Here is a 26,670-nt window from a genome sequence, read left to right on the forward strand (position 1 = left end):
AATGGAACATATATTTTATTTCGTAAAGGGAGTCAGTGACCAACCAAAAATATCCCTCACCTATCCACCAGAAAAGTGGTGGTCGAAGCAGCAGCAGCAGCAGAAGGCAATGTGGGTACAGAGCAGGCACTGGAAGGTCTTGGGTGCTGTGTTGTGTGGCTGGTGGCACCCAAGACCGTGGGAGCCCTTCTGGGTGGCACTTGTGGGTGTGTGTGTGTGGTCATGCCCTGGCACTGCTGCTGGGAGCGTGTCCATCCCAAGGGGCACAGGGGGTGACTGCCTTCCCACAGCGTACGCACACCACACGTGCCCTGTCCTTGATATCGAGCCCCTCAAGATCTGAGTCAAACTTTGCAATTTTTTTTAGTTGTTAATCAGTAGCCACAGCTGGACAGTTATGGTTGAACAATTGCACTGAGAATTGCATTGTATGGTTGGTTAATTTTTTGTTTTAAGGAAAAGAGAAGACAATTCCAAGATGAATGGACTGTTTGGATGAGAGCCACCATGACTGAAGCCAGCAGAACTGAGCAGTAACTGGGGGAAAAGGTAATTCCTTTTCTGTGGGCCATCAAGACCACGTACTCAAAACAGACCCCAGGCTCAAATGGGCAGAACCGTACCTGTGTACTAATTGGCATGACAAGTGAGAGGTATGACTAGCAAAAAGGGGGCTGAATACTAAATAGTAGAAAAATTATGCAATTTGTAGCCAACGAACGCCGATGCCTTCGTAAAATGTAATAAATAGCGCAAAGTTCTGATGACTCAGCCTTTTGTGGGCTACCACCTAGTTCGCTGCTTTGCTCAAGCTAGAATAAACCCGGGAACAGTAAAGACTAGAATAAAGCCTCGCCCCGGTGTGTGACTCGTCGCCCGGTAACGAGCGGCCGGGACAGCGCCCGGCGCGGGGCTGGCCGTGCCCCGGCCGCCGCGCACACCTCCCGGAGCCGCCCGTTCCCCCGCCTGTCCCCGCTGTCCCCCGCCTCTGCCCCGCCTGCCTCCCGCAGCCTGCCGCAGCCTCCCGGAGCCTCCCGCCTGCGCTCTCCGTGCGCGGGCGGCGCCGGGGCCCGGCCGGCCGGCAGCGCGCTGCCGCGGGCATGGAGCGGCTGCGGGCGGACGCGCGGGCCCTGCAGGAGTACGCGGAGTACCGGCGGTGAGCGCGCAGCGGCGGCGCGCCGGGGTCGCTGGGGCGGGGGACGGGCGTTTCCAGCCGTGTCGCAGCCCCTGTAGCCGGCCCGCGGCCCGGCATCCCTTCGGGAGGGGTGCTCGCCTCCGGCCCTGCTAAATTGGCCGCTTCGGGGTCTGTGCTGAGCCACACGCAGCGCCCGCCGCTCCCTGGCGCGGGGGGAGGTGCCGTGGCTGGAGCGCCCTGGTGAGGACGCGTTGCAATGCTTGGCTGTCAGCGGCGGAGTCACGCATCGTCCCTCGCATCCCGGCCCGCCCGGCAGCGGAGATGTGCTGTGGGAGGCCATCTGCTCTACCAGTGGCATTCCTGCCCACGGCAGGGGCGCTGGAATTAGGTGGTCTTTAAGGTCCCGCCCAATCCAGACCATTATTTGATAATCTGCCAGCCGTACTGCTCTTTCAGAGCACACGGACTTCTGTGCATCACGAGTTCCAAGTTTTGCATTGTATAAATCCCCTACACTGCTGCGTGTCTTCACTAATCTCGTCAGCGGTCCTCTCGAAAGGCTGAATATACACCCAGTCGTTGTGCTGAGATGAGATCTTAATTTAGTTTAGGAAAACCTTGAGTAAAACACTAGAGAAAGGCACAGTGGTGTTCCTTACGTAAGATGTGCAGTGATTCAGTGGGTGTTGGCTGGGTTGACATGCAAGTGATAGCGTTGTGTTGGCATGTTATTCTGCTGCTGTACAGTGCTGGCAGTGCACAAATCCACAGAATATTTGACAGAGTCACTCTTTCAGCATGTTTTAGCATAAGCAATAAAGAATAACTGAAATATTTACAGACATTAATGAAATCACTTTCAGCACAGGTAAGTGCTGCAGTTAAGTCTCAATTGTATTTTCCATATTTTTTTAATTGTCCTTAGTTGTTTCCATAAATGCAGAATTTGGATGCTGCTCCAGAGTTACAGCTACTCAATGACCTTGAACTTGAGCACAGTGATTGCTTAAACAAATGGGCCTGTCCGGACTGAGGGATACAGCTTCCACCAACTTCAGCTACAGAAACTAGCATAGCCTTCTTGCAAATCAGAAGGCAACTTGGATGTGTTGTTTGTTACTTTGATGGCAGTGGGGTTACCTGCTTGCAGATGAATACTCGGACTAGACTAAGATTAATCTCCTGATACAAATTTGCAGTACACTTGGGTGTAGATGGGTGAAGTGACTTGCCAGAGGTCAGTCAAGAAGTCTGAGGCAGAGCTGACTGGTTAGCTGACCCTTGATGCTCATGACTTTTTTTTTTCCAAAAGAACCCCTGGTAGTTTGCTGTATTAATTTTTTTCTTCTTTCTTAAAACTGGTTTCCAGTCCATCAGAGCAAATTTTTTAAAAGAGCATTATTCAAACCATATTCTCTAAAAATCAGCTATAGTTCTGTTAAATTATTAGAAGAGCAATATGAAATACAAGATTTGTTTTGCATTTACAGGAAAAGTTCTGTTATATATTATTTGAAAAAAAGAAATCTGCAGAAACCTACTTTTATTGCCTTCATTTTCTTATGGCTTTTTTTATGCCACGCATGCAGAATTGTAGGTGATGATGATGGAGGAAAGCTCTTTACGCCAGAGGAATATGAGGAGTACAAAAGAAAAGTATTACCAGCTCGGCTACAGAACAGGTTGTATGTGAGCTGGAGATCACCAGCTGGCATGGACTGTAAGCTTGTGGGACCAGAGACACTGTGCTTTTGCACTCACCGGTGGGTACCTTCCCTTCTTTTACCCTCTGGTATTTTTAAAAATCAGAAAAATGTGAAATATTCCCAGAAGCACATAAGCAAGTTTATTTAAGATTTAAGGGTTGAGAAAATTACATTTTAAATAGTAAGAACTGTTTGTAAATTCAAATGTCAATATATTTTTGAGACCAAAATGATTTTGTAGTCTCAATAAATTCAGCTGCAAGGCATGAGTTAACTTAGATCAGATTGATTCTGGTAGTGCTCTCAAAACGAGACATAAGGATATGTGATATTTACGTAATGAATAGATGCAAAACCACCTGCTATTACATATTTAATTGCAAAATAACAATTAAGAGTAAATAATACAATTAAAGCTACTTCAAAGTAAAATTTATGAGGTAAATGATAAGCCTTTCAATTAGTTTTCTGATAAATGCTAATACTAAAGTAATAAAAGTTATTGTTTTTCCTGTTTTAGGTATAAACAACACAAAACAGACTATGAGGTGCTTCCCAAAGAGCGCCCTATCTGTGTGCCTTGCAGAGTGAAGGGTTGTCAGTGCCAGTCCTACCACTTTGTCCCCCTGAACGGCACCCAGCCCATCCGCTGCCGCTGCAAGCACTTGGCTGACCAGCACAGCCCAGCACCCGGGTTTCCCTGCAACTCCTGTAAGTTACTGCTGGGCTCGCAGCACTCTGCCAGGAAACTCAACAGGAGCAGCGTGTGAGGGGGCTGTGCTCTGCCCAGGGTATTGGGTGTGTGCTGCTCTAGTCACCAATGTGTGTTTTCATCCTTGAGGAAGGATGAGAAGTGGGAAGGAAGACATCACCTTTTGCACAGGAGGGTTTAGAACAACATCCTTCGTTTCCCCAGGTCTCGTAAAGAGTTTAAATCTCCAAATGCTTCAGATAGGTGATCAGGTGCTTATGAAGACAGATACCTGGAGATAGGCAGTAAGAAAGCACTCTGTTTGCAGTTTGTCACTTCCAGCTTCATGCACATGCCTTTTCTACCTGAACTTGGTAGTTTGAGGCAGAGAAGTGTTGATCTCCATTCCTCTGTTGCCTTGTTGACTATAACATTACTTTATTTTTATGTCTTTTCTCAACTCAGCAGGAAGTAGTATACTGTTCCCAAATATTTCTATTGCTACCACTCTAACAAAGTGGCTCATGACCATAGAGATTGTGGTCCAGAAGTTCAAATGGGAATGGAGTTTCAGCAAGATCTTAAAGAATGGATTAAGAGGAAGCTTGCTACAGTTGTTTGAGGTTAATGTTATGAAACAACAGCAATTATTAACCACAGGAAATAAATAATGCATGAAGATGTTTTAGTTTGAAACCTCAAATTATGTAAGATGAAGATTTTCTTTTTGCTGGAGTTCTGTACTGTTATTAAATTTCATTCATGGAATGTCTCTATTTTGTACAGAAAAAAAAGTAAACAAAAAACCCAGTGAACAACAACAACAACAACAAAAACCCCCAGCTGTTATCCCACAGAATAAACCAAAAATATCTATATGACAGCCTTTCAGAATTTGCACTAAGTAATGTGAAAATCGTAAGTTGTTTATCTGGATAATTCAGGCTGAATGCATAGAACAGGCTGTTTCCAATATTAATATATATAATGCTTTTTGCTTAGCGTTTCTCAAAAAATAGCAGACACTTCTGAGGACTTTACAGATTTCAAAGTGAAGTTACAAGAATTGCTTCTATTTTGGACTTGTTGTTTTAATGTAATGGTATTAGTCTTCTCCAGTGTTGATAAATCTAATGTGACAGATAAGTTATTACTGAAAAACGTAACTGCTTTTTGCTCTGTATATATTGCATATACTGTATTCTGTGTCCAAACACAGAGTTCTGTTACTGAGGAGCGCCCAAAATAATATGAAAAAGCCTTTAACATTATCAAGAAATGGGATCAACATATTACAAAAGACTTAAAGAAATCTTTCATGGCACTCTACAAAACGAACTGTGAGCTGGAAGCAGGGTAATTTGTATAATGAAACATTTGGAACATAACTTCCTCAATTTCTTGGTCACATCATTGCTCTAGAGGGGTTTTGATGACAGTTTTAGATGTAGGTAGGGCAGACAGGTCACTTAATTCTTTCTGAATGTCATATAACATTTGTATAACTATTTCAATTACATCCTGTGGCAGTGTAAGCTTAAAAAAACCCTGAAAGTCAGTCTAATGATGCTCCTGTATAGAACCCATTTTGTTGATTCCACAGTCTCTATTTGCTACTGAGAAAATTTTGCTCATTTTAAAAGACACTTAAATTATAATTTGTGTAATAAATTATGATATTAAGTTTCTTAGCCCTGCAACACTGATATAGCCCTGCTAAGCACCTTTGAAGGGAATGATGCCAAAATGATGGCAGGTTGTCAGCTTTACCCAGTGTCAGAACATCTTTTCTTTTTATTCGTTGTAAGTGGATGGAAGGGCATCTTGTTAAAGGCAATGAACACAAGTTGCAACATAAGAAATACAGTCAGATATCTGAAATTTCTGATCCAGCATTGGTCCAGGCTGCTCAGAAAGGTGGAATCTCCATCCTCAGAGGTACTTGGAACTTGGCTCAGTAAGATCCTCTGACTAATGCTCTAATCCCAAGAGTGGTCCTTTCTCTTTTATACAGCCTTTTCATGGACCTGGATGTTTAAATCCCACCACCATCTCACTCATTTATTTGTTTCTCAGGTTCCAAGTGTTCAGGCTTTCATAGCTGCTTTACCTGTGCATGTGGGCAGCCAGCATATGCTCACGAAACTGTTGTGGAAACGAAAGAGGAGCGCTTAGCCCAAGGAAAGCCCGTGGGGCAGGATGTTCCTTACGCTGCCATGGGAGGACTGACTGGTTTTAGTTCGCTAGCAGAAGGCTACATGAGGCTTGATGACAGTGGAATAGGTATGTGCAGCTGACCTGAGATGAACTTTTAATTCTTCACCTAAGTTTTGAAAAGTGGAGTTTCAAAGTTGGAAGGCAAATTGGATGAATAGGAGTAGAGCTGCAGAAAGACTGTTCCTTTGCATCTGTCCTCAGGTGTTAAGGGACCACATTGTCCTGCTCCCTGTAGTGAGCTGATAAAAAACTCTTTTTCAACAATTCTGGCATTCAACCCAGTTGCTTCTGCTTGAAATGCAGCATATCCTTTAGAGAGAACCTGTAAGTTCTAATACTTCCTGTAACCTGGTACTTCCATGTTCTGTTTATGTTAGTCCTTTAGCCTAGTACTGCACAGGTATTTCTTGGTTATATATTTACAACATTTTTGTTTCCAAACTCAAAGGTTAATAGCTGTTCAGAATAAAAAAAAGAGGTAATTGGTAGACCTTTTTAATGGATACGTCAGTTGGTCGTGATAATTTTTCTGCTCCTTGATTTTGTGTAATTTAATAATGCACATGTTTCATCTATATTGTTTTATATATTATTTTTACTTTTATTTATTTATTATAATAATAATTTAATTTTTCAATGAAAAAAAGGTATTTAAAATTTTATAATCGTTATTATTTTTTTTTAATCTATTATTGACACACACCCATAATTTATTTTTTAAATTCTGATCTGGATTCCTGGATTTTTCTGAAGTTTAGAAACTACAACATTTCTGTGGTAATTGAAGAAACAAAGCTTTTCAATCCTTTTGAAGCCATCCTTGTAATGCTTTTGTTAACTCCAGTTTATGGGGTCTGTGCTGAGAGTTGTAGATATGAATCTGTAACCTTGTTTTGACCTCAGGGTATGTATTAGGACTGTATCTTCTGGAGTTAATTATTGTTTTCATTCAACTTTTTTTCTGACAGGTGTTCCTTCTGCTGAACTTTTAGAAGCCCCCATTACTAGCATGGATCATCCATTTCTAAAAGCATTTCAGGGGCCTTCGAGTTCCATTCAAACCATGCCACAAATAGCAGGTGATGTATAAGTAGGATAATATTGTTATACAAAAAGAATTTTATACAAAATTAATTGATTTTATTAATGAATTGAAGGATGCTCAAGACATTAAAATGAGTATTGAAGCCTTGCTGTGTGGTTAGTATAACATTCATGTAATTCACATCTTTGACACTAAATGCACAAACACTAAGTGCTTGCTGGTTTTGCTTGCAATATTTTTTTTTACCTTAAATTAGTTTTTTTCTTAGTGTTTCTTAGTGTTGCCCATCAATGGTGTCATGTATTCATTGGATCAGTTTTTAAAATTCTTCATTTCTCCTAGAAACTGGTCATATCTGAATGGGTTGTGCATATTCAGCAGAGTCCTGTGAAACTGCCTTCTGCCAGAAAGCTTTTTCTAAATGGGATTATGGATCACTTACACTTATTTTATGTCCCTTATTTAGTGCAAAACATTTAGCAGTTACTGTAAGTCTTGAACTTCTTTAAGACAATTTAGGTGCAAGCCTAGACTAAAAAGGTTTCTCTTTGGTCACAAATGCTGGGTTTTGTACTTGCCTGTAAAGGTGAGGTGCCATTTTAAATGGGTTTTGCCAAATGTAAAATATAACTAATAGAATAGCAGGTATCATTAATAAAAAAGGGGTTTTCTTTTTTGCTTGTGTTTTGTTTTTCAGGTAGTTCAAGAGGCACAGGGCAAGTTTCTCATGGAAAACAATCAGAAGCCGATGACATGGCTTACTTTGAAAAACGCTATCAAGAACGGGCAAGTTACTACATTTATTGCTTAATTTAAATACAGTTTCACAAGAGGATGTTTAAAACCCATACATGTATGATTTAAATGGCATGTAAATGCATTATATAATTCCTTATCAATTCCTGAGAAAGCTAGCTTCTTAACATAAATTTTAAAATACAGTTATGAGCTACTATGGGATTTCGGTGGTCAGTCGTGTGTGGGATGGCATTTACCTTAATCAGGCAGGTTTTAATTGAGGTAACTCTCTATTACAGAAAACCGAAACATTTTACTCTGTGGCAAAAAGAAACAACAATGCAGAGTCACAGAAACTCCCTTGTGACATTTAGGACTGTGTGTTTGCTACTACACTTATAATATTTTCTATTTTTTTTTTTTTTAATGACTCTGTGTAAGTTTGGCTAAATTTGGTCTTTATTAGATAACCTGTATCACTCACTTAGAGGTGCCTTCTCTACCACACTGTCTTTAATTTAAATACCCCGTGTTATAGGTTATTCCCATGTTCAAATACCTATTATTTCCTCACATTAGTCCCTTAGCTCCACCATCTCAGCTGAAGTATGTCTCAACTGTTTATGAATTCTTTTGTAAGGCAATGTTACATACTTTTAAAATCTAAACTGTTTCACTATTTTGCTTGCTGGCTTGAAACAAGATGTTTGTTAGGGAGAAAGCTGTTCTAGCTTTGTGAAATTCAAAATAATTTTCTTTGTTTTGAAAATCATCACAAAATATAGACAGATGTTACAAATATTACATTGGTTCAGAGAAAATATCAAATTCAAATTTCTCTATTTCTTCTCCTCCCCCCAAGATTTTATTTTCTTTGCAAAAGTTAGTAAGCATTTTAGATAAAAACCTCAAACCTCCAAAGGGGGAAAAGTGTTTTAAAATACATTTTTGTGTAGACCAACAATATTTACTTAGCAGTGTGTTCATTTGCAGAGATTCCAATGAGTCTTGTTTCCTTTTAATACTATTTTATGACAGGAAAAAACATGTAAATTCTTTTTTTCTTACATTTTTAATAGCAGCATATGTGTTAGATGGGATGCAAAAGTCTCTGCATCCCTTTTGTTGTAAATATGATTTCATTCACAAGTGTAACAGTACTTGAGAAAAATTGTAGCTTCTAAAAACTACAGATACATTTGTTTGGATTAATAGTCTTACTACAAAATGACAGAGTGAAATGTGTGTGTGTTGGTAAGTTTTAGCACGCTGCAAGAGGAAAAAATCTTACAGGAGGAAGTCATGGCCTTGTGGGTCAGCAGGGAGGAGGTTCAGCACCATTCCTGTGTGGTTTTATGTCTGCTGGTTCATCCAACTGGCTCTGTGAGCCATCTGCAATAAAACTGCTCCACCTTTCATTGACACCGAGATAAACACGAGAGCATTTGTGAGGCACACTGGCCTTGAGGAGTACTTAAATACCTAGATTGCCATTATCAGAGATAAGGCAGCCTGGTTTCAACAGGGGAGGAGCTGCAGTGCTATGGAAGTGCTCCTTTGTCTTGCTGGGGTGGAATAATAATGTTGTGTACCTTTCTCCACTGCATGCATCACCCAGGTAAATTTGTGACTGGATGTAGAAGTTTAATATTGTGTTGTTAGCCGATGTGCTAATCAATGTTTGAACCACTGCTGGTGTCTTCTTTTGTTACAGCTGAAAATGGAGAAAGCTGCTAAAAGGGGAGAGAGGAATCCAGTGCCGTCAAAGAAGCCATGACATTAATGAATAAATATTTATTATTTGGCACATTGCTCATTATTGCATTGAATATTTTTCTCTGAGCCTACCCACATACCTGTATTTATTCATTCATTCATTTATTGTTTTGTTCCTTTGATGAAATTAATTTTTAATTATCTCATTGAAATAAAATTGGTTCCTTAATCAGTGTGTTTCTAATCTCCAGAACTGTTACAAAGATATTACTTTGAGAATGAAGAAGTATATTTAGAGAGCTGCAGCTCTGAGTGTTTAAGGTCTGAGAGAATAACCTTGTATTTAAATATTAGGTTGTAGGAGGACAAAGAAAAGATATGTCTTATTTTTAGACTTTTATGTTACATTTTCTTTATTTGTGGAGTCCTTTAAACTCATCTTGATTATGGATTTTATGTGGTGAAGTTTTTTCTGTTAATATTGACATTTTAATATTTTTTTTTAAATATTTTTTCTCTTTCTGTTGATTTCATCACCTTGACATAAAATTCAATTATACCCTTCTTCTCTCACACTTCTGTAGGCTCTGTTTTTCCCATCATATAATTTTTTTTTTTTTTTTTAATAAGACATTTTATACACTTGCAAACCCATTTCCACGCTTATGAGCTACTTGAAGGGATCTTGCTTGTGTACTTTATCCCAGATTTCTCTGGTGGTACTATTCTCCCAATTCTGTTTGTCTGTTACTGTCCATAACAATTATTACACTAAACTTCTGAAAACTTTAAGTGGAAATTGATGTTATTTATAGCATATAAAGCAATAATCGCATGCTGTTTGGTACAAACTTATTTATCCAAGAGATTCCTCATGTCTGAACACAGCCTGAATCACCTCAGGGAGATGTGCTTTTGTATTCTTTGTCCATATTCAGAGCTGTGGCAATATATGTTGCATTTAAAGGTAGTGGACAGGAAAATATAAAATTGAGTGCATGTGTGGTGATTTAATTCTGCCAAGCAGCACAGCAAGAACTTGGTACAGAATAACTGGCAGAGAGTACAGCTTAGGAAGCAAAATCAGAGTCTGAGTTAACTGATTCTGCTTTGAGAACCGAGAGGTGAAAGTCAGTTTGTTCTTACAAATACCTGAAGGTGTCTCTTGGGCTGGAGGCTTTACAGGAGGTGTGTGTACAGAGACTTTACAGCAAGAACTGCAAGAAGCCTACAAAGCTTTGTTTCCCATTGGAAAAAATGCTTCCACGTGCCTGATGGGAAAAGGAGAAGAGGTGAGTCTGAGGGCATTTACTGCAGGGCAACTTGATTTTTGTTCAGATATCACCTGTGGTGTGAAGGCTCAGTTTTAAGAGAGCTTTTTACCTTTAACTCTGACTTATATTGCCATTTCTACGGGTGCCAATCAGAGAGGATAATCCGTTACTTAAATTTGATTGCATGATACATCAAGGTGTCTAATTAATGTTTTGAAAGTACCTGTACTGTGCAGTTCTACAGTTACATGCTGCTTTAGCCTAACAAGCGAAAGTCCTAATTTGAGCTCCCTCTTCTGGCCCTGGCAAGCAATCCATTCTACACATCCTCTGCTTGGGCTTGAAAATAAATGGGGTTTTCACAGTGTAATATCAAGAAACAAATACAAATAACATTCATGAAGAATAGTAAAAAAATACAGAAAAAAAATTTCCTATTTTTCAAAGAGATTGTTACAAGCTTATTAGTGTAAGTTTACTCTGGTTTCCTGCTTATCCCTGTTACTATGCCCATGGAGGAATGAAGTTCTGGAAATCTGTGTGTGTGTTGCAGAAGTAAGATTTCTCACAGCAAAATATTGTTAAAGAGAGAAGTTCTAACAGTTAAAAAAACTTTTATTTTGTGTTCCTTTTGATACTGAGAACATACCCTTTAGGATATAATGTATTGTTTCACATTTTGAGTTGATATTATTTGTCTACTTTAAATGCTAGCTCTGCCAAATTCAGTCCTACTAAACTATACTTTGATTATCGCAAACTGGTTTTATTAAAGTAATTTAAAAAATATTCTGTACTTTAACTTATTTACTGTTTCCACTCTAAGGATATAAAAAAGTTACTACATTTATTTACTGATATTTCTTTTTTAGTTGGAAAACAGGTTGGATGATAAAAATATCAATGGCATTAAATACTGCTTAGGAGTTCTGACTGCTTTCACTCACGTTGATGATGTCCAAGGAAAAGAAACTTGCCTTCCTTGCTAGAAGGCATATTTTTGCATATTAGTATTTTTGTATATTTAGTATTTGCATACTACCTTTTTTTCTGAAATGTTATTGGTATCTATACCAATAGATAAATACAAAAAAAGCCATATACAATACATCTCATAACACTGTTGGCTGTGAAAACTGGACAATGATACAATATCTTAAACGGAATTTGAATTTATCCTAAAAACCCAGTGATCGGTTTGCAGGATCAATATTGCAACCTCCAATTCTACTGAAAAATTTCTTTATACATCTGCTAGAAAAGAGTATTTTATTTTTTTTAAATTATAAAAGCAGAGAGTGAATGCTAGTATGTGTGCCATTAGCAGGGTCTGTTAAATAAAGATCTCAGTTTAACAGGTATTTGCTGCTGGTTTGTTTTTTTGAGAGCAGCCATGAACTTTGAACAAAATATCATGGGACAGATAAGTTACCAATTCATCTGTGTGATTTATTGGGTGGGTGTGTATCTGTCATTCAGCTGGAAGCATGAACTGTTTCTGACCCTAATCCAAGGAACCAGGGAAAAGGCTTTGTTCTCATGCACATGAGCATTCTGAGCTGTTCAAGCCTAATTGTATAGGCCCTGGGCAGTGCTTAAGCATGACTTATTTTTAAAATAGCTGGCTTTCAAATCAGTATTTTGCCAACACTATAACGTTCCTAGAGTGTACAACAGCATTTTCTTTGCTAGTTTTGATCATCCTGTGGAGAGGCTGAGATGTTCCTTGGCTGTTTACGATCGTGGGCTCTGGTCAGTGATCCCAAGTGGAGCGCCAGGAGCTCCTCCCTGTTCTGTGTGTTTCTGATACTAACTATAAACCACGTCTGTCCGCCTCGGGTTCGCGAGCGAGGGGAATGCCATGTGTGAATTCACAGCCAGTAATGGCATCCGTGCAGCTCCTTTGTCAGGTTGTCAGTGCCTTTGCAGCACGCTGTGCATATTAAACGGCTGGCACGTCTCGTGACTCTTCGTCCCCCAGCCTCTCTAGCAGTTCATAGCCATGTGGCCTAAGAAAAGAGACAACTCTGCAAGTAGTGATAGTATTTGTTCTTAGCACAAATATAATTGAAAAAAAAACAACAAAGGTTTTCCAGTCTAAAAGACCTCGCACAGGTGTACCTGTTATGGAGGTTTTTTTTGAACTAAATATACTATTTTTGTCTATAAGCCTATACCTGCTTTGGAACCTTTAGCATCTCTCTTCCGGCAGAAGGAATCATTACTTGCTTTACAGTGTTTTTAGCTCTGATTTCACATTCACTGTACCTGTCTGGCACGGCAGGGCACTGACCCCATGGGCTCCTTTGGTTACCTCCCAGGCTCAGCCATTAACTTGTCACCTGTGTGATGCTGTGTCACAGACAGAATGGGAGCCTCACACAAAGCTTATTAGTTGAGTCATGTGCTGCAGAGAGAACCCCCTTGCTTTCTGAACTCCTCAGAGTGGAGTCTACGTGTGGCTGGATCCAATCTTAGCCCCAGACTTAATCAACAGTTTACGTCTAAAGGATTATCCAAGTGTAATTGAGCCTTTGTACAATTTTGTCCTGAAGAATTAAGGATGGCAAACCAAATATATTTATATAAAATATTTAATTTGTTATGATTATGATTAGACTAAAATAGTTTAATCAGACTAAAATATTTTAATCAGAATTATTTACTCCACAGGTAGAAGCTACAACTATTGGTACAGGCTAATTCTCTGTCTTTAAGCAATATTAAAGCAATTATGGGAAAGCTAACAAAACCAATTCAGAACCAAAATCAAGTAGAGATTGATGTCACTGACTCCTACCAAAGATTGTAGGCAAATCTCTTTTTCTCAGCCTTGAGGAATAACCTTGAGGGGCACCCCCAAGCCAAGGGAATATCTCCACAGACACCCCAAGAAGGGGGATGTCAGAAGACCCTGCCATTAAAGATTGGGACTGCTCACTCAGACGTCTGCAGGCCAGCTGTGTCAGTTCAGCAGCTTTAGACAAGTTATCAGCAGTATCACTTTTTCCTTCTTTTATCACGCACTTTACCAGGCCAGCTACATCCTCACCTCACTCTCAGGATGTTTAATTTTGGAGCTGATGAGTCAGTCTGCTTTCAGCATTATTCAACACCAAAAGCAGCACAGATAGCTTTGCAAATAGGGCGTTGTTCAAGTTGGTTTACCCCATTCTAGGCAGAGTATCCTGTTACAAACCAGCTGAGCACTTTCAAAACTATTTGATTCTAACTGAGGTGTTTAATCTTATCCTCTCTCTCCTAGAAAGTTTCTGTAGAAGTATGGGCAAAATACAGCATTTCATTTTGGAAAAAGAAAAATAATCTAATTCAGACTGCTAATTTCAAGTACAAAGATTTCAAGAACAGACTAATTTCAAGTACTGTTGTTCCCCTTCAGACTACTATCAGTTATTCTTTTCTGTAATATCAAAAAGAATTGTTCATCAAATGAATACATGATGAGTGAGAATCTGTTGCACAAATAAGTTTGTACCTGTGCTTTCAGGAATATTTGGTAGGCCAAAAAATAAATAAATTGAGGGCTAAAATATTTGGTGTTGAAGAATAATATAGGAGTCAGTTGGAGTCCCACTGGGGTTGTATCTCCTGCCCTAAAAACATCAATTTTGATGAGCAGGAGGATATTGGAAGGGGGGAGTGAGAAAAAGTAAAAATACCCAAACAATGAATAGTTTTCTTTAATGTAAGGGTTGCAGCAGGGAGAGGGGAAAATCCAGAAGGAGTACCACAGGTTGCCTTTCCTCTTTGGTCTGCTGGCTAATTGGTGTGTGCATATTGGTCAGAATCTGTGCAGATTTGAGCCAGCTGGAGGAGGCAATGCTGCTTGCTGTGTCACCAGAAGGAATGTGGGGAGGTGGATCAAACATTGCTCATTCTGTTTATGGAATAACTTCTAATAAAGCAGTTTTTAGATTTAATAATCATAGGTAATTCTCCTTTGGGTTCTTATTCTGGCATTGAGACACAGTCAGAGTGTTTTATTTAATATCTTAAGGTACAGAGTGTAGGAGTATGGTTCTAAGGTTATCAAAACATTCAGCTGCACAGGTGTTTTCTTTCCAGCTCTGAACTCTGGATCTTTTCCTTTGAATTACAAGTAGAATGTTGTCTACCAAAAGCCATATTTCTGGAACTAACCTTGTTTTACAAGGGTTCAGATACTAAATTATAAGTGAAGAAAAGATGCTTCTCTCAGCCAACCCAAACCCCAAGTCTTTCATGTAAAGGGAATGAGGGGTACCCCAGAGCTGCTGTCTCCTTTGATTAAGGAGAGAAAGAATGGATACCATGTACACGTTAGTATTTGTGAGGAAGGATTGAAAAGTAAGATCTGCATACTTTTAACTGGTAATTAAACTGTTAAAAATGTTCACTGCAAACTATTTCTCTCAGGTACATTACCTGTCCTGATCCAATTCATTAATTCTTGGAAGAACATGAGACCAGGCTTGCAAATTCACCTAAGACTGAAAGCTTAAGGTGGGGCATTACTTGTCTCAACAGCAGTGAGACTGTTTTGATATAATTTTTGGCTTTTATAAGCCATCAAGCATCTATGAAAAAATGATAGGTGATAACTTGTATGCTCTCTCCACACTTTGAATGTCAGGAGATGTAATGACTTCTTGAAAACAAGTTGTGTGTTGACTGAAACTTGTCCTTGGACTAATGATGTTTCTGTCAAACCTGCCTTTAGAAAGGTAAGTAATTTGAGTATGTATGTATGGAGTTTGTCTTTTACCTGGATGTAAAAGCTTTAATTCTATGCAACCACGTTTTAAGGCACTTGCTTCATCTTCAAATATGTTGTGGGTTATATTCTCTTAAGTTCTCTTTAAGGACTGTTGGATCTCCTAAAGAAAATGCTTCTTTTGTGTGAGCAAGTCTTGCTGCACTTCACACTTCAGTAAAATGATGGAATTTAACAATTCAGGAAATACTACAAGAAAGTAATATACCTTGAAAGGTGAATTCTCTTTCTTCGTCCAGTATACATTATGGACTTCCTCTAACAGGAGTGCAATGCTTTTTTTAAGAGAAGTGGTTCTTTGCTCCATCTCAAGAAGTGAGAAAGATCTTTTAAACACCTGTAATGAATGTGCTGAACTCCTGAGAAGGCAAGTTCTATGAGAAGCATAGAAAGGATGATGTCAGCTTTTGGTTTTGTGTGTGAGCTATTGGTGGTTTTGCCTATTGCAAAGTAATTAAAAGGTGTGTCTGAACTTTTTGTGTATGTAGGTAAATGACTTTCTACATTCTTCTTGGGAAAGGAAGAAAACAAACCCTGCATGTTTATTTTGTGACTGGCCTGTTCCTTTGTCATGTGTATTAAGATGTCACTGTCAATAAAATGCTGTAGCAACACATTAAGAGAAAAGCCATGTGAGGCTGCTGTGTAACGTGTTGGTGTTTTTCAAGTCACAAAATTTACTTTGATCTATTGTTTTTAGAGGATTATGTTTTTGAAGCATTAGCATATATTTTAATGAGAGATAAGACATCAAATGCATTACTTTTTTTCGTCATAATTCTGTTGGGATACTTGCAGGAAAGTGTAAAGATAAGATCTGTATTACATTCCACAAATACCAGTTTGATGTATGCTTATATTTTCATAGTGGCATTCTTGAGAGTTTTTTTTTTCCCTAATCTCCAAATTCCTAATTTCCTTCATTTCCAAATTTATGGTGGCTGTTTTTCTGAAGACAGATGTTGATACAGCAAGAGATCAACAGCGAATAGGTAGGAGCTGTTTTATTGAAGTTTTTAATTCTATGTCAGTTCTACATACAAAATTATAGCAATAAATGAATCTTTCTCTTTTTGAAACCTGCTATGTGAATGCATTTTAAAACAGTGAATAATATGGGGCACACATTCAAATGACCTGTACTTTTAAAAAATTGCAATGAAAAGGCTGGCAAACATGACATATTTGCAAAGTGCTGTTTGTATCTCTTGATAAAGGGATTCATGAGCAACAGTTAATGTTGGTAGGTAATGTAATTTAATTTCAAAACTTCTCTCTGATGAAAATGGTAGGCTTGTGTGACATGTTTGCTCTGATGGAAATGACCTGAAAGAGCTGCTAATCAGCATTAGGAGACTGATACAGAAGGCTAGTCGTTCCTATTTAAAATGTTAATGTCTAGACAGGCTGTTTGGCATGGAAATATGAGATTACATTGCTTGTCTTGTATATTGCTTCTTAATTGTAGCCTTTAGAGAGAAAAGTTGCTAGCAGAGATCTATTCTGTTACTTAAAGTTTTGTCACTAAACTTTTAGACAGATGCCAGTGTAAGAGTTTTGTCTCAGTTCCTTCCTCTGAAGGGCATCTGGCCTTAGTATGGAAGATTCTGACCCCTGCAGCATTCTTATATTCTAGGAGTTGTCAGTGCACAGTTCTGTAGGAGGTTTGCATAAACTCCACTGATTTGTATGTTTTCTTAGGCTGTATCAGGTGAATGTGGAAAAACTTAAATTCTGAATAGACCAAACGTTTAAAATTCCACCTAAGTTGCAATGTCCAAGCACTGATGAGAAGTACAGGCCCTGGGCACTGCAGATACCAGCTGGTCTGAACTTAAACATGTGTGATTAGGTGAGTAACAAATTTTAAAGCGTTTAGATGATAGGACGTGTAACAGATGTTTGCAAATACCAGCACAGTGTTCCCTGGAGGAATCTGTTTAACTGAAAGCAGGGCAGGCTGGGAAGGACTGTCTGATCTGTTGCCATGAACATACTCTAGAAATTAAATGGTTTTGTCATAAAAATGGTTCAGGTTGTGCTGGGGAAGTGATTTTTAGAGTATGATTTGCCTCAGGTCTATTTCTGTCTGACCCAAGTTCTTAAATACCTCCCTTGGTCACAGAACCTGTGATAAATTCACTTGCACCTGTGAGCTGCTTGAGTGCCTGGGTGCTGTACAAACTTTTGGTCAAAAGAAAGAATAGCAGGTGGGAGTTTCCCCTAGCCAGCACTGAGCATGAAAGGCTCAGGAGCTGATGGCAACAGGACTTAAAAAAGCTTTGAGCTCTTCTGAGGTACACCTGTGACTCATGGACAAGTTCTGCCAATACCCGTCTCCCTCTCTGGGACACCTTTCACAGCCCTAATAGTGTGTCTCTTCAGGGAAGGGCACTGGCACTGCCCATGCTGCACCAGCGCCTGGCTTGGGAGCAGAGGCTGCCAGGCTGGGAGCTCCTTGCTTGCCTTGTTTATCCATCTATCATATAGAAGAGGTCCCAAGAGCCTTTGTGCATGGCCTCCCTCTGGTCCTATTGACATTGCCAAATGTGATTACTTAAAACAGATGAAAATCTGTTGTCAGTTCCCTGGAGTTTTGTGTTGTCTTCTTTTTTTCTATATTTTTAAAATTATATTTAAAATTATATTTAAAATTATTTTTAAAATTATTTTTAAGAGTTTGTATTGCTTGAGCTACCTTTTTATTTGCTTTCTCTGTGTAGCTTTCCAGACCCTATACCATCCACTCTTGGTTTTCAGCAAAACTAGTTTGTTTTCAGAAGTGGACAGGAAATAAGAGGAAAACCCTGTTAATAAAAGATTAATTTCTTCCAGAGATCCTGCAAAGGTCTCAAGTGCATTCCCCAGTCTTTCAAATTATTTTTTTTCTTTGATATTATGATGAAGCTGTTATCTGCCAATTCTGGCCTTTCCCAATTTCTAAATGAATAGTTTCAGGAAACACTCTGACTGAGTAGCTGCCAGCTCAGAACTTTACTGGAAACCATATATTTGGCCCAAAGTAAGTAAAGGTCATAGAGCACTTGGTATAAGTGATCTGATCAGCTTAGTTGCTGCGATGGGAGTATATGGAGTATATGAAAAGATGGGAGTGAGTACCTAAAATATAAATTTTAGTTCCTGTCTTTTCAGCAGCAGGTAGTACTGGTACTCAATGGAAAGAAAATACATGTGAGTATGTGTGCATGCTGTGGTGGTGGGAATTAGGACATTACTCTGTAAAAAACTGTTCATTAGTAGTGTTGTAGCAAAGTAGTGTTGCTGGTTGGAGAGCTTGTTCTTCCTCGTTTGTCTCCCAGAGACAGATTGTTCTTATGTATCTTAATGCAAGATTTTGAAAAGAGGGAAGGGGTAGCAGCTTGTAGGTAGAGGAGAAGACACCAAAAAGCTTTGTTGAAGGTGAAGGTTGCAGGACGTTAGGCCTCTAAGCAGATTTTGCAGTGATGCTTGCTTTAGCATCTGTGTAATTTCCACAGGTTTGTCCTCAAGGCTTTCTGTAGCTATCCCCTCTTTATTTATCTCTATTAAAAACTCACTGAACACAAATACGGATTGCAAAAGCATGCTTGCCTACCAGGACAGACATATTATGTTGATTTAGTTGTGTGGGAATGTAACAAAGTGTGCTTATATGAAATAAAGGCAGCTATCACAGTTTGAAGCAAGCTGTTAGGGGATAACGGTTTCTCTGCAACTTGTAATTACATTGACAAGAGGTGCTGCTAAGTTGGCAGATACAGCTGTTGTCAGAAGTCTTTTTAAAGAGACTTGTCCTGCAGTTGCTAGGATTGCCATGGCAACAGGCTGCTGAGGAAAATGCTTGTGGGTGGGAAAAAAATGGTACTTGGCATTCAGAAAGTTGAGATGGTGTAAGGAGTATAACGTTCTCCAAAAAAACTTGTTTAGGATTTGCTAATGTTCCATAATGTGAGCTTTTGGAACATGTTAATGAATCACCTGAGGGCACAGCCTTCCACATACCAGCACAGTATCCAATCCTGATTTAAAGTCAGATCATTTAGGCAAGTCTGTGCTGCTAACAAATACTAATTTGAAAAGAGGTGCTCTTCAAAATAGTCAAAATTTATAGCAAAATGCCTCATACCGAATAATTTTGGTACTCTGATCTGCCCTTTTTTTTGAGTTACAGTTGTGAATCTGATTTTTTGAAAAGGAAGAGGGCTTTTTGTTTTTTTTGGCACACAGTGTAGAGATACTTTTATGTACAAAGCTGCCCTGACTGGCCTGAGCAGGAAACAGCCAGCAGATTCTCTGTTCCATTTCTGTATGTTTTGCACATCACAGGCATTTTTGGGGGAGCATGCCTGAGAAGGAAACAAGCTGGGATGTAACCAAGGCCACGCAGGTGAGGATGGAGTTGGTGTTGGGGTGTAGTGGAGCTTTGGTAGTGTGCAGCACCATCACAGTACTCATATATAGACTGCTTCACATCACTCTTTTTTTGTTACAGAAACAACTTTTAGGGTAGAGATTCCAAACACCAACCATAATGAGCTTTGGCTTATTTAGTAGATGGGAGATCTGAGCTACAATGGACTTTGACTATCTCAGGTCTTTCATTACAAGTGTGTATTGTAAGGTATAAGTGTATTGTGAGATGGATTTTGGATGAAAAAGAGTTTTGAGTTAGTGACTGGGAAAACACGAGTTTTCTGTATTTTTTTTTTCTCCCAGCCTAGAGGGAAAAACAGATATCTGTGTGTTTGACTAAAAGCTCCTAAGCATCATAGCAATTGTGGAATTTTAGAATATTTCCTTAACTGGTGCCTTCTAAAAAGGATGTTTTTTTTTCTTCCTGACATTATCTGAGAAGCACAGTATTTATTAATAGTTACTGATATGGTTAAAAAGGCTGTGAATGGTTTTAAGTGTGATAAACAGCAGAAATATGAAGGGATTGTGTGTAAAGATGCTGCATTTACAAGAATTCAGAAAAATGTTGTATGAACAAGAGATATGAACGGAAAATCTGCCACTGTAGAAATGCCTTTGATACCCCAAACCTGAACTAGCATACAGCTGTTTCTTTTTCTTGCAGACTGAAATTAGTCATAAACAGCTTTGCTATTTGCTTAACTTTTCCTAGAAATCTGTTTCTACATAAACCAAACTGTAATTGTGTGGGTTGTCAGTCCACTGAAGAAACAATGTTTGTGCACTTCTATGCAAACTAAATTTCCACAGAAGACAGCTAAGAAAAAATATTTGAATGTAAGTAAATCGAACATACAGTCTGACGATTTTTTAAAAAGACTGTTTTCTATGAATTTTGATTACTATTTTGTGTTGAATTCCTAAGTGAGAAAATGTTTGCTCACTGCTAAGAACACTATGGTAGGCAATGATTTATTTGAGAAGAGTGATTTGTGGTGTTGGTGCCTTTGAGGGATACTTTAAAAAAGTGCCATCAGAAGATTATGGGTGCACATCTGAAAATACAGAATTATTTAAATCCTTCTTTTTATTTTTTGTTTTGTTTCTTTGTTGGCATTCTTGGTTTTGTTTTTTGTTTTGTTATCATATAAGTGAGTCTGAGAGGGTAACAAAATTTAAAGACTGTTTCAATACCTAAAGAGGACTTTATAAGAACATTTCTGTGGAATGAGAGCAAGAGTTTTTAAATTTAGGTAGCCCCTTGAGGGATATAGCCTGGTGTGATGTTTGGGCTTTTTTTTTTGGGTCAAGAATATTCCTTATTTTGTTTTAAGAATATTTCTTGTAGGAAGGTGAGGCTGGCTGCACGCAGAGTGAGTTTTGCTGCACCACTTTGAGGTGTGGCAGTGATGGGTGTGAGGAGTTTAATGAGGCCCTGGACTTCATCTCCCTGAACTACTGGGTTGGAATTTTTAGCCAGGGAATTAAAAAATTCCATGCTTTCTGGAGACCTGCTAGCAATTGGGGAGTAGCTGGAGAAATGCAGTACTGAAATGAGAGGAAGGAAATTAACCATTAATCTTTTCAAAACTATTAAAGAGAATAAAATTATTCTCATTGGTTTGTATGTCTTTCTAGGCATTTTGTTAGTGTTTTGAGGAGGGCTAGCTCTATGTGTGTTTATCTCAAGTTTTCAAAAGTCTAAACTGTGGTCTGTGTGTTAGTAACACTGGCTGGCTGTTATGACTCTTGATGAATCTCTCCCTGGCTTTGTTGAAACACTGCTCCAAAAATCATAAATAATTCATAGGGAAGGAAGCATCTAAGAAAAATGCTGAAAGCTTTGAACAAACCCTACATACTTATGTTATAATAAAAGCATGAAGTTTGGCTGCTAGGGTGAAAGCATCGAAAAAAGTTAGGTATGATTTTTTCCTAAAACAGGGCTATTAATCATTGCCTTGCTTATCTCTTGAAGCCATGCCTGCTTCTTGTTTCCCAGAAGTTTAATTTTCTTAATTTTGTAAGAAAAATGTAGTGTTGCAGGTATGGAAAGGCGAGTATTTCCCAAAAGCATGGCTGGAACCTGTGGGTTTTTTTGGCAGCTCGTTTTGGAATTTGCATTATCTGTCTCTTGGTGTTTATCAGATGACTTCGGTTCCTTTCTGCCCCTTTAATAGAAGAGCTTTCACTTCCATTTCCAGGGAAAATGCCAATTAGTAAATGCACCTAGTTGCTAGAAGTGACTGGGTAGTCAGAGTTCCTTGGATGTTAGCATTGCTGTGAGAGGTGTATTTTTTTGGGTAGCCCAAATTACTTTTCTAGTTTTAAAAAAAAGAGACAAAAGTGCAGCAGGAAGAGACTTGAAATAGAAGTGGCCATCAGCTCCTTTAATGAGGAAAGTGTATATTGGTACATGTGTGTGTGAAAGTTGAGTTAAAAAACGACCAAGAGAGGAAATAAGATAAAAGGGAAATTAGGAGCAGGAGGGAATTGCCACGTGTAGCCTGGTCAATACTGAGGCATAATGAATGTATTTTTGGTCCTTCCACATTCCTTAAAAAACCCAAACAAACAATAAGTGATTTAACAGCTGAACGAGACAAATTGCTGCTGCTACCTTTTGAAAGAAACTAAGTTATTAACATGGCAGGTGTTATCTGGAAATCTATATGTTCAAGGGGCATGAATAGAGTTAATTTTTAAACTACTTGAGTTGTGGGGAAAAAAAATCCTGGTAAAATGTTATTTCCTCCTTACAACTTAGACACCACAAATAAGAACATTTGTTTTGGGGAGAAGCTGTCACAAGCCATAAAGGTGGTTTGTCTCACTGTTCTGTCTTCCTTGGAAAAAGTGCAGAAGATTTGGATGGAGGATGACTCAACTCAATAAAGGATTAATTTATGCAGAAATTTGGTATTTTGGAATTACTTTTTTTCTTAGAAACCAGAATTAAACAGCTTTTGACATACTATTTTAGTTTTATACATATCTGGACAGCATCAGCAAAGCATGGAAACATCCGTCCTTCACTAGATAACATGAAAGGCCTTGCCACCTTTGCCACAGCTGATGTAGTGGTGGAGTTTTACTTTTTCAGTGTGTTAAACCTAGACTTTTTGACACCCTTGCTTATAAAGAAATGCAAGGAAATCAGAGCAGGACAACTAAAAGTTTTCTGTTCTGTAATAGTTAAAAACCGCTTCAGTGCCCTCTCCAAAAGCAGAATGTCACCACCCAGGGTGGGCTCCTCTTCTGTGGGGAGGCGCAGGGGGAGCGGTGGTGCGGGAGGATGGATTTGGACAGGGGGAAGCTGCCATCTAGTGCAGCTTCTCTGGAGCCACAGACCTGGGAAAGCGCCTGCGTGTGCGCTAAGGATGCGGCTGTGCTGCTGTCGGGAGCGGGGCTGGTCCCTGCTCTGTGGCAGGCGCCTGGAATGGCAGGGAAGAGGTGGTGGGATGGTGGCTGTGCATCTGGGACAGTGACAGCAAACACCTTGTGGCTATTTTCAAGTATAACCTAAACCACTTTACATGTGTTTGCTTAAGAAGCTTTCCGATTTATACTGAATTTTATGGCTTGTGGACTAGAAAAATGATGAGCTACAAGGAGAACCCAAGTAAATTCTGTTTTTGTTGCTTGTGGAGGGACAACATCTAGAGCATGACATGCATTTGATTGCTGTTGGAGAAATTATTTTGTTTGCTAAATCCCAATTTCAATGTTTAAACATGATAACATTAAGGTGTTAATTTTCAGGTGCATTTTTAGTGTTGCATCCTGAATGGGGGAGTAGTGTGTAGAAGAATAGCTAGGTTGTGAGACAGGGCTGTTTAGGGATTGACTTTCACAAACTTTGCTGATCACATGTGAAATAGTAGCAGTTGCAGCTTTCTGGGGATCACAGGGGCGGTTGAGCTCAGTGGGGTCCATGAACCGTGTTAAACAGCAGTCCACAAGTAAAGCAAAGCTGTCTTGGAACTTGTTTTCATCCCATTGTCCAGTTTGGCTTTGATTCCAGTCTGGTTTGGATTTGGAGATAAAGGGAAAGAAAACTATTAATGTGGATCAGAGTTGGAACAAATGCAGATTCAGTGGTGTGACTGGGGAGTCTCAAAGGCATTAATTTGGCAGAGGAGATAGTTTCTTTGGTGCAATTCTAATGACAGTGTGTGTGAGGTGCTTTGGGTTTTTGCTTTTGTTTTTCTTTTTTTTGTGTTCCCAACCCCAACAAGTAGCATTCTTCCATGATAAACATCGTGAAAAAGGGCTTTAGTTCTTGAAGACTACTTGAGTGATGTACTAAATTGTTGAAATATTATACAACCTGGACACTGATACCTGTTTCAATTGTGAATAACTAACAGTGAAGTTGTGTCTGCATGATGCATTGTGTCTTACACTGCCAAAATACTTGAAATGCTGCTGAAATGAGCTTACAGCACTTTGATGCTTCTGGTAGCTCCACATATATTTGTGTAGCCTTCTTATTTTGTGTTGACAATGCATGGCCTCATGTGTGGCTTGAAAAATATTTTTATTCAAGAACACCACAGCCCCCACCCCATCTCCTCACCCATTCTGACATTATTCCTGGTTGCATAAGATAAGGTGCAAATGAATGATGACATGAAATCTTCTGACTTTTCAAGAATATACCATTGTAAAAAAAAAAAAATTAAAAAATTCTGCTATCTGAAGTGGAGAAGTTTTCATAGCAGTCTCACAAATATTCTAAATGGGGAACAATGGAGAAGAGAGGAGTTCTGCTGAATGTCAGGTATCCCCTGGAGTGTCTGAGTGCTGCGAAGGGTATGCAAGGGGTAATGAGTGTGCAAGTGTAGAACTCCCTGTAGAATTAATGCAGTTTTCAAGATGACTGGGTAGCAGCTGGAAGCAGGCTATCCTCAGACTCTTGTGGAATTTGTCCTAAGTATTTTGAGATCTTTGGTAGGTGAAGGATACAGAACACGAGTTTTGCTTGAGTAACGACACAAATGTTGCATCGTTTAACGATGCATGGCGTAACACAATGCATCAGCTTTGCATCACTATAGAGTTGTGGAGCCACAAAATTTGTGGCAGTGTAGTGACTTGACTTATTATTTTGTTGGGAGTAATCCTTAAGGGTCTATTTTCTGTGCTGTACCATTCCACAGAATCTTGGATATGGTATTTTCAAACAGAAGAAATGTCCAAGATGCACACAGTAAAAAGGTGTGGTTACTATTCTGCCTCTCATACCCACTTAAATTTTACTGACTGTAGGTAGGCAAGAAAATATTTTTGATAGTGCAACCAAGTGTGATGATGACACTGATTTTGTTCCCAGCTCAGTTAAAATGAAGTTCAAATTCGTTGCACAGGAATCCCAGCAAACTCAAACAGATGGATGAGATAGCTGGCTATTAAACTGAAGCAGACTGTTTGATTCTGCTTAATCTGTCAACCTAACTGTCAAAATTGGCTTTACTGAGTTAAATCTTGCTATTCAGTTGCCTAAGCAATGTGCTTTTCCTTCAAGATCCCCGAAGTGCTGGTGCCCTCTCTCACTGTCACAAGCCTCACTTGTTTTGAAGCTCTTGGAACTGAACATCTTGTCTTGCCTTGGGGAAACCTGGTGCACGTCAAACAGCTATCACAGGTGTGAGTAAACCCAATAAAGTCTGAGTGCAGAGTAAATGGCATTATTTCGGTTGTCATTGCCTGTGCTTTCTTAGTTAGTTTATGATGATTTAATTGTATCTCTCCTGGATACTGTCCCAAAAACAAAGATGAGTGACTGGAACATTTGTTCTTATTAAAGTATTTATATAACATATGTCTTGGAAACATAAGGAGATAATCAGTGGACTGGGATATCACTGGGACATGATGTGTATGGAAATAACAAAGACAGTTCTTCTGGAGTGGAAAATAATTTCAAAACTAATAGAACTTGATGTAAGTTCTGTGTCCAAAGAGGGATGTAGTGGGGCTGACCACTTTACCAGCTCTCCCATGAAACGTTGCTGAGAGGATGACAGCTTTACAGTTAAAATAAGAAAGATAATTAGAAGCTCCTTTGATTGCAGCTCAAGTAGGTACTCATAGTAATAGGGTGTAATATACATACTGACTTTTCAGACACTGTAGCTTGTTTTATGTGGATGTGTCTGCTAATTTGTGATTTTAATTTTGAAAAGCATTGGAGATTGTAATGTACATATTCAGTGTTTTTGGTGGGAAGAATAAAAAATATTCATGCTAATGTTTGAAAAAGGGGAAATATTCAATTGCTCATTAAAATAAAAAAGTGGGGGAGGGTGGGATAATTTGAACCATTGAAAGATGCAAGTTGGTGCCAGAGCAAGATTTAGCTATTCCATATACTGCAAAGTAGTAGCTTGCACTAAAGGGAGCCAAAACCTGCTCTTGTGGACTTTCTTAAGCATTGCTATAGTTATCAGAAACAAGATGAGAAGCTGGCTTGGAAGGTGATGTGACTGAGCCTGGTGGTTGATTGTGTGGGGTGGTTTGTGTGGTTGTTTGAATAGTTTTTTTTTTGGTTTTTTGTTGTTTTTTTTTTTTTGTTGTTGTTGTTGTTGTTCTGGGTATTTTTAAAAAATAAACTAAATTTTGTAGTTTGAAAAACCTTTAGCCTGTTTTGAAGGAGTTGAATTCTACTGTTTGCTAGTGCGAAGAGCTTGCATCTTCATAAAGCAGATTATTAAAATTCTGCCTGTGTACTTAATGCCCTGTGAAGTTATCTAATGGACATTATCTGAGCCATGAACTGTCTCATGCACACAGGTTGGAGGGAGATTTGTCCTGTTGCTCCCAAGCCATCTGTTGAGCTCCTGGATTTTCATTTAGTCATGTATAGACTGTTAAATTTTCTCTACTGCTTGAACTGGTATTAACTGGAGTTTTGTTGCCTGGTTGAATCTTCTGCTACATTAAGTTTCTATTGCTA

At 39.0% G+C, this 26,670-nt stretch overlaps 1 protein-coding gene across 2 annotated transcripts; it reads left to right on the forward strand.

Annotated features, from left to right (window-relative positions):
* The first annotated feature begins 565 nt into the window (after nt 1–565).
* FAM221A (family with sequence similarity 221 member A) lies at nt 566–14,411 on the forward strand. Of its 2 annotated transcripts, none has more exons than XM_015649370.3 (7): nt 566–653; nt 2,725–2,898; nt 3,362–3,552; nt 5,609–5,815; nt 6,718–6,828; nt 7,492–7,580; nt 9,247–14,411. In XM_015649370.3, exons 1-7 carry the CDS (start codon nt 640–642, stop codon nt 9,307–9,309), a joined length of 849 nt encoding a protein of 282 aa, XP_015504856.1. In that variant the 5' UTR covers nt 566–639; the 3' UTR covers nt 9,310–14,411. The 2 variants fall into 2 exon arrangements, with proteins under 2 accessions (XP_015504856.1, XP_015504848.1); XM_015649362.2 differs by lacking the exon at nt 566–653 and adding an exon at nt 1,048–1,156.
* Nucleotides 14,412–26,670: the final 12,259 nt, after the last annotated feature.

This window comes from Parus major, chromosome 2 (genome assembly GCF_001522545.3).
Source record: "Parus major isolate Abel chromosome 2, Parus_major1.1, whole genome shotgun sequence".
NCBI lineage: Eukaryota > Metazoa > Chordata > Aves > Passeriformes > Paridae > Parus > Parus major.

What these genes read in the sequence shown, in the direction of transcription:
- FAM221A (XM_015649362.2), top strand. Translation starts at nt 1,101, where the DNA reads ATGGAGCGGCTGCGGGCGGACGCGCGGGCCCTGCAGGAGTACGCGGAG. An exon ending in CGGGTTTCCCTGCAACTCCT is followed by an intron (nt 3,553 to 5,608) that starts GTAAGTTACTGC and finishes TTTGTTTCTCAG; the next exon opens with GTTCCAAGTGTTCAGGCTTT. An exon ending in AAAAACGCTATCAAGAACGG is followed by an intron (nt 7,581 to 9,246) that starts GCAAGTTACTAC and finishes CTTTTGTTACAG; the next exon opens with CTGAAAATGGAGAAAGCTGC.